The sequence below is a fragment of the Sardina pilchardus genome, chromosome 3 (assembly GCF_963854185.1).
Source record: "Sardina pilchardus chromosome 3, fSarPil1.1, whole genome shotgun sequence".
NCBI classification, from domain to species: Eukaryota; Metazoa; Chordata; class Actinopteri; order Clupeiformes; family Clupeidae; genus Sardina; species Sardina pilchardus.
This window is the reverse complement of record NC_084996.1, coordinates 4,261,618-4,269,823: the sequence shown is the minus strand read 5'-3', so window position 1 is coordinate 4,269,823 and position 8,206 is coordinate 4,261,618. Positions and strand designations below refer to the sequence as shown.

Here is an 8,206-nt window from a genome sequence, read left to right as displayed (position 1 = left end):
TTTTTTATTTTTTCGGTTATTTTCAGTGTCATGTTTTTGTTTTGTCAAGTGGTGTTCTCTTTATGCACGTGTTCTCAGTAGTCTTACGGGGGGAAACGGAAGTGAGCTAATTAGGAGCGCACTCTCGCTCGATATCATTCACACTCATTTACTGTAGTCCACTCCAGCAGCTTTCCCATGGTTATTAGCCATGTTTTACAGGGCCAGTAAAAACAGTAACAATAACGATTATTTCTACAAAATGGCCTCTTGTGCTTTGTGGTTGAGGTGGTGCGTGCGTGGGAAGGGTTGGCCGCGTGACGGTGGATCCCCAGAAGCGCTGGGTGGGGTCGGGGTGGAGGGGTGGGGGGATGGAGGTGGTGGGGGGAGGGGGGGAGCAGAGTTCAGGCAGGGCCCACCTGGCTGGAGGAGATGGAGGAGGACTGGGTTTTAGAGGAGGCCGTGGTGGTGACTTCCTCCTCACCGAACGGGTTCTTCCCACAGCACACAGTCGTCAGCATACAGTTTCTGAACTACAGGAACGCACACACACAGAACAGAATTAGAACATACCGTTCACTAGATGCCGCCTTACTGTGCATCTGTGTTTTGCTTCCATCAATATGAGGATGATCCAACAGACGTGAAGCATGCAGTCAAGAAATGTTTGTGTACGCAGTGGTGCTACAGTTTCTTACCTGTCTGTTCAGGAGAATGTAGATCACTGGATTGTACAGGGCGGCACTCTTGGCAAAGAATGCTGGGACTGTCATAACGATGGGCCCAAAGCTCGTACCCTGATTGGCAAAGATGTACCAGGCCACACTGGCATAAGGCACCCAGCACGCCAAGAAGGCTATCACCATGACGATCACCATGCGTGTCACTTCCTTCTCTGCCCGCTGAGTGGACTCGGACTCCTGTTGCTGGGCTGCAGCCTGGGACAAGAGGAGCGAATGACACATGGCCCACACACACTGCTCCTGCTGTCTCCGTTAGTAGAGTAGATGAACAACTCTAGTAGAACTCTAGATGAAGCACTCTAATAAAACCTTAGATGAAGTCCTCTAATAGAACTCTAGATGAACCACTCTAAAGCTGCATTCACATACGTCGCTACTCGCCCATCTCTGAGCGAGAACTGTCAATGTAAAGTGAATGTGTTCTAGCTGAATGTGGCCAGGACAGGCGATGCGAGGACTAGCGATGCGATGTGGGCGGGTACAAAGTTAAAATAATTTTAACTTCCAGCGATGCGAGTGAAGCGAGTACCAAATCAGAATGTAGAATAGAGATGATTGACAGTTAACTGAAGCGAGGAGCGATGTGCGAGTAGCGACGTATGTGAATGCCCCTTAACTCTAGAAAAACTGCTCTAATAGAACTCTTGATGAACCACTCTAATAGAACTCTAGATGAACCACTCTAATAGAACTCTAGATGAACTGCTCTCATACAGTAGAACTCTAGATGAACCACTCTAATAGAACTCTTGATGAACCGCTCTAATAGAACTCTAGATGAACCACTCTAATAGAACTCTAGATGAACTGCTCTCATACAGTAGAACTCTAGATGAAGCGCTCTCATAGAACTCTAGATGAAACGCTCTCATAGAACTCTAGATGAAGCGCTCTAATATAACTCTAAATGAACTACTCTTATAGAACTCTAGATGAACCGCTCTAATAGAACTCTAGATGAACCGCTTTAATAGAACTCTTGATGAACCGCTCTAATAGAACTCTAGATGAACCGCTCTAATAGAACTCTAGATGAAGCGCTCTAATAGAACTCTAAATGAACTACTCTAATAGAACTCTTGATGAACCGCTCTAATAGAACTCTAGATGAACCGCTCTAATAGAACTCTAGATGAACCGCTCTAATAGAACTCTAGATGAACTGCTCTCATACAGTAGAACTCTAGATGAAGCGCTCTCATAGAACTCTAGATGAAACGCTCTCATAGAACTCTAGATGAAGCGCTCTAATAGAACTCTAAATGAACTACTCTTATAGAACTCTAGATGAACCGCTCTAATAGAACTCTAGATGAACCGCTTTAATAGAACTCTTGATGAACCGCTCTAATAGAACTCTAGATGAACCGCTCTAATAGAACTCTAGATGAAGCGCTCTAATAGAACTCTAAATTAACTACTCTTATAGAACTCTAGATGAACCGCTCTAATAGAACTCTAGATGAAGCGCTCTCATAGAACTCTAGATGAAGCGCTCTCATAGAACTCTAAATGAACTACTCTTATAGAACTCTAGATGAACCGCTTTAATAGAACTCTAGATGAACCACTCTAATAGAACTCTTGATGAACCGCTCTAATAGAACTCTAGATGAACTGCTCTCATACAGTAGAACTCTAGATGAAGCGCTCTCATAGAACTCTAGATGAAACGCTCTCATAGAACTCTAGATGAAGCGCTCTAATAGAACTCTAAATGAACTACTCTTATAGAACTCTAGATGAACCGCTCTAATAGAACTCTAGATGAACCGCTTTAATAGAACTCTTGATGAACCGCTCTAATAGAACTCTAGATGAACCGCTCTAATAGAACTCTAGATGAAGCGCTCTAATAGAACTCTAGATGAAGCGCTCTAACTCTAGATTAACTACTCTAATAGAGCATTTGATGAAGCGCTCTCATACAACTCTAGATGAAGCGCTCTAGTGTGTAAAGTAATTTAAGCATGATTTCTTGGATGTGTCTGGAGTACTGTGTGTGTGAATGTACTGTATGTGCAAATGAAGGTAGATGAGAGTACTTGTCATGTGGTAACACTGAATGGTGAAAATGATGGTGTTTGTTTGTGTGTGAGCCTGAGGTGTTTCTGTGGTGTGGTATGAGAGTGTGTGTGTGTGTATGTGAGTGTGTGAGTGAGACAGAAAGAGAGAGACTAACCGCACGGACAGTGCAGAGCAGGCGGCTGTAGCAGAAGAAGATGATGAGCAGAGGGATGGAGAAGTGGAGGATGAACATGTAGATGACAAACGACGTGTTGTTGAGCTCAGGCTTGGGGGTGTAGTAGTCAATACCACAGGAGCACTGCATCCCCTCAGGAATGTACCTACACACACACATACACACACACACACATACACGTACAGTATGTGCAAACATACACACACGCGTGCACACATACACACACTCGCACACAAGGTGACAGATGAAGGGTGACTGTAGATGGGAGTGATTGTCCATCTGTACGTGTGTTTCTGGGACACGTAGTCAGACTTACCTGGACCAGCCCATCAGAGGGGGCAAAGCACAGGTGAGAGCCATGATCCATGTGAAGGCCACACCTACGATCGCATGCTTCTCCCCAAAGCGAAAGGTGCTCATGGGCTTGCACACTACAATATAGCGCTCAATGGCCAACGCTACCAGGGACCACAGGGCAATTTCACCTACGACACACACAGACACAGATTACACTCATCCAGGCAGGAATCATTGGAAACATTCCCATTACTCTCACTGATGGGTGTTAAATCTTGCTAAAACTCGTATATCATATGTTCTTAACTTATCTGCTCACAAAGCCACAAAATTCGTCGCATTAGAATTATAAGGTTCTATCTGACATTTTGGTCAAAATTGAGTTACTGACATACCGGTATTCTCATTCTGTGACCCCTTAAGAAGGTGAGGTGAGGTTTTCTTGTAGTTGTACAGTGTGCATTATATCTAAAGAGGTTTGTTCCACTTATCAGAACTCTATGGACTTCTAAAACATTGAAGCTCAACATCTCAGAACTACTCAAAACGTACATAGAACCTTATAATTCTAAGGGGACAAAAATGCATCAAAGCAAATCAGTAAGATCTTTCCTAAATGATCCATCATCAAATCGACCACACACACACACACACACACACACACACACACACACACACAGAGAGAGAGAGACACACAGAGAGACACACACACACACACACAGAGAGAGAGAGAGACACACACACAGAGAGAGAGAGAGACACACACACACACAAACACACACACACACACACAGAGAGAGAGAGAGAGAGAGAGACACACACACAGAGAGAGAGACACACACACACACACACAGAGAGAGAGAGAGAGAGAGAGAGACACACACACACACACACAAAGAGAGAGACGCACACACACACACACACACACACACACACACACCCAGCCTGTGCACTCACCGCCCAGCGTGGCGAAGAATCCCTCCAGGTTGCAGCCGGTGACGCCCAGCACGAAGTAGCCGTGCAGCGCGGTGTAGAGCGTGACGGTGAAGCCACCGATCACCATGAACAGGTCGGCCACGGCCAGGTTGAGCAGGATGTAGTTGAGCGGCGTGCGCAGCTTCTTGTGCTTGACCGTCACGTAGAGCGTCAGGAAGTTGATGGGGAAGGAGGTGATGATGAGGAAGATCATGTAGGCGGCCAGCAGCGAGTACTTCCACGGCTCGGCCAGGTAGTACTGCGGGTGCTCGAAGGGGCTGCGCACCACCCCGCTGCGGTTGGACATGGGCACGTAGAAGTTGGGCCCTTCCGTGCCGTTCATGGTGACCCCGAGAGAGGGAAGAAAAGGGAGAGAGAGGGAGTGGGGGGATGGAGAGAAAAGAGAGGAGAGCGAGGGACAGAGAGAAAGAGAAAGAGAGAGAGAGAAGTTTTCCAGACCAGACTGCTCAGATGAAATGAGAGGACAGAGAGGAGAGAGAGAGACAGAGAGAAAGAGAGAGAGAAGTGTTCCAGACCAGACTCCTCAGATGAAATGAGAGGACAGAGAGAGAGAGAGAGAGAGGGACAGAGAGAGATAGATAGAAGTAAGTGTTCCAGACAAGATAGCTGGGATGAGAGGACAGCGAGAGGGGAGATGAGCGGAGGAGAGATGAGATGAGAGGAGCAGAGAGGAGAGCTAGAAAGGTGTGATCTGCACCCCGGGACGCTGAGGGTCTCTTATAAGGCCCCCTCCCTGCGGATTAGCAGCCAGGGGCGTAAGCAAGACTGGACAGAGACACACACACACACACACACACACACACAGATTGAGGTCACACAGAACTGGCTTACTAATCCTACACGGATCAATAACACATTTAAGTGGCCTGGGCCATTTCTGATCAGTGTCGTCCAAGTAGGACCCGTATTTAAGGAGCTGGACACCAGTTGGAGATGCCCGACTATCTGATTGAACACTGCGGCTCAGTTAGATATCTTAGAAGGCAGCCGTTTTTACGGTCTCGAACACAGGGCTGATAGACAGGAAATGATCTATGCTGAAATGATCAAATACATTCACAGATAATATAGAGAACAGCCTTTCTTGACATCGTACATGGCCGAGCTCAAGCCTGAATTCAGGCACCACCCCTGAACTCTATCAGGCCTGCGAACAGAGCCTGAGAGTCCAGAAGCTCCCAGGCATTAAATACTGGCTTGATTTGAAAGCTCGAACACAGATACAGTGCCTCACAATGCCACAACAACAACGTCTCCGTGCCTGTGTTCCGTGACCTGAAGTGAGACCGTCACATATTCACACAGAGGGCATATTGTGGGCTGTTTGGAGATTCTCAAGTGGACGCACAGTGAACGGGGAGTCCGTTTTAATTCACTTCTGCCCACACAGAGCGTATCTCAGTCCTCCCACAATGACACTGTGAGTGGCCAATTCATTTGAGAGATGTTGTGGGTTTTGGATTATTCTCATTCCAGTTCTTCTGGGCTGAATTGGATGCTTGATTCCAGGTTAAATGAACTCTTTAAACTCTACTCGTCTAGTTCTAGTCTCTGTGAATGAATCTCCGTTGAGGAAGGAATAGGTAATACCTACACACTGTCTTTAATGGTAGGATCTTAATATGTCAGTCACTGCAATGTCTATATACAGTACATCCCTGAAGCACATACTTGCAGACAGACACACAGTTAACACACGTTTTTTTGTGGATAAAAAAAACAATGAATTTTATTAATATATAAAAACTGCTTAACATTCAGAAGTACACATTTGTAATCTCATCACAACATGTGTTGTCAAGTGCATTCCATACACATCCCTGGTGGTCCATGGCCTCCACAACATCCACACTACCTTGGTCCCACTTCACCATCCTCATACAGACAGGCCCAGTTCTCCAGGTCCATCTGCAGTATTAGAGTGTATTAATGCCCTTTGCCATGTGACATTCTGCTGAGGCGTCCGTGTGTTGCGTTGCGTTGCGTTGCGTTGCGGTCAGTAAGAGGCCGTCTGTAATCTCATCGGAGTAATCACATCAGCTCTGCAGGGGGGCCGCTGATGCTGCGGTTTCCCTCACCTCACCTCACTGACACACACACACATACACACACACACACACACACACTCTAACTCTCTCACTCACTCAGTCATTAACTCACTCACTCACTCACTCACTCACTCACTCACTCACCACACTCACTCACTCACACTAAAACACACACACACTCACTCACACACTCACTCACTCACTCACACATGCTATCTACCTCACACACACACACTTAGTTGGGCTCGTCGATGGAGCGGCGACAGTAAGGACAGCAGTTGTGCTGCAGGACCAGCAGCTCGTACTCCTCGCTGTGGAACATCTGAGGACAGACAGGAAACACATCGTGACAAACAGGAAGTCGGCCGGCCGGCGGGCGCAGGGCAAGGCAGGAAAAAGCAGCCCAGAGTCATGTGACCAGTCCAGAGCCAGCACTGCCTCTTCAGGCTGGCCAGCTGGAGCTCACACACACACACACACACACACACACACACACACACGAGCCAGAGGGGCACCTGGGTGAGGGCCAGATGGCCCCCTCACTTTCAAGTCTCAACACACAAACACACACACACACACACACACACACCTTTGTTTGATCGGACTCCACCCAGTCCGTACATACCGAGGTGTCTAAAGTGACTTACAATTTTGAGAAACCTAAACTAGGTGATGAAACAGCTCACTATAGCATGTCTATTTTAATCCTGTGGAGTAGAAACATCACGCTCACATTTACTGCTGAGCTGAGTGGACAACACACACACACACACACACACACACACACACACACACACACACACACACACACACACACACACACACACACACACACACACACACACACACACACACACACACACGCTGTGTGTCCACCAGACCCAAGAAGCCAGTACACATAGGACCTGACCCAGAAAAAAAAGCTAGCTTCAGCAGAAATCTGTTGGGTGGGTGTGACTGCCCCAGGTGCATGTGTAAATGTGTGTGTGTGTGTGTGTGTGTGTGTGTGTGTGTGTGTGTGTGTATGTACCTGGAAGCAGGACGGGCACATGGTGATGCTGACGTCGGGCAGCAGGGAGCGGTAGTACTGCCATCTGAGCGGCCGGGGCCAGCGCTTGATCAAGACGTCCCGTCTGGACATGGACATCAGCACGCTCTTGCTGACCACCACAGGCACAAACTCACTGCCCCCCTGCTACTCACACACACACACACACACACACACACACACACACACACACACACACCAGAAAGAAGCATTTGGTACCAGCACCTTTCCATGACCTATGTGCAGTGAGGTGTACTGCCACCATCCGTTACATCCAGTTGCTGTGTGGCTGTGTGTGTGTGTGTGGCTGTGTGTGTGTGTGTGCGTGTGTGTCAAACACAGCATATGTTGGTCGAGTGTATGATACTGTGTGATTTTGCTGGCTGTGATTTTGCTTGCTCCACCCTCCCCCAATGTTTCTTTCTTCCCGTCCCCCTCCTCTCTCCCCACACCCTCTCCACTCCTCTCTGCTCCTCTCTCCCCACACCCTCTCCACTCCTCTCTGCTCCTCTCTCCCCACACCCTCTCCACTCCTCTCTGCTCCTCTCTCCCCACACCCTCTCCACTCCTCTCTGCTCCTCTCCCTCCACACACTCTCCACTCCTCTCCTCTCCCCCCACACCCTCTCCACTCCACTCCTCTCTGCTCCTCTTCCCCCACACACTCTCCACTCCTCTCTGCTCCTCTTCCCCCACACACTCTCCACTCCTCTCCCCCCACACACTCTCCACTCCTCTCTGCTCCTCTCTCCCCACACCCTCTCCACTCCTCTCCTCTCTGCTCCTCTCTCCCCACACCCTCTCCACTCCTCTCTGCTCCTCTCTCCCCACACACTCTCCACTCCTCTCTGCTCCTCTCTCCCCACACCCTCTCCACTCCTCTCCTCTCTGCT

At 48.3% G+C, this 8,206-nt stretch overlaps 2 protein-coding genes across 3 annotated transcripts in view; both read right to left on the bottom strand.

Moving 5' to 3' along the window:
- Positions 1–376: 376 nt before the first annotated feature.
- Positions 377–4,546, bottom strand: LOC134076391 (rhodopsin-like). Its single transcript, XM_062531424.1, has 5 exons — positions 4,180–4,546; positions 3,242–3,410; positions 2,905–3,070; positions 678–917; positions 377–512 (listed from the first exon to the last, which is right to left on the bottom strand). Exons 1-5 carry the CDS (start codon positions 4,538–4,540, stop codon positions 384–386), a joined length of 1,065 nt encoding a protein of 354 aa, XP_062387408.1. The 5' UTR covers positions 4,541–4,546; the 3' UTR covers positions 377–383.
- Positions 4,547–5,923: 1,377 nt separating this feature from the next.
- The window catches only part of ift122 (intraflagellar transport 122 homolog (Chlamydomonas)), a 33,862-nt gene continuing 31,579 nt past the window's right edge, over positions 5,924–8,206 (bottom strand). For both annotated transcript variants that reach the window (XM_062531422.1, XM_062531423.1), the window contains 2 exons: positions 7,297–7,461; positions 5,924–6,588 (listed from right to left, as the gene is read on the bottom strand). In XM_062531422.1, coding sequence (XP_062387406.1) covers positions 6,502–6,588; positions 7,297–7,461 — 252 coding nt within the window. In that variant the 3' untranslated portion in view covers positions 5,924–6,501. The remainder of the gene's footprint in view (positions 6,589–7,296; positions 7,462–8,206) is intronic.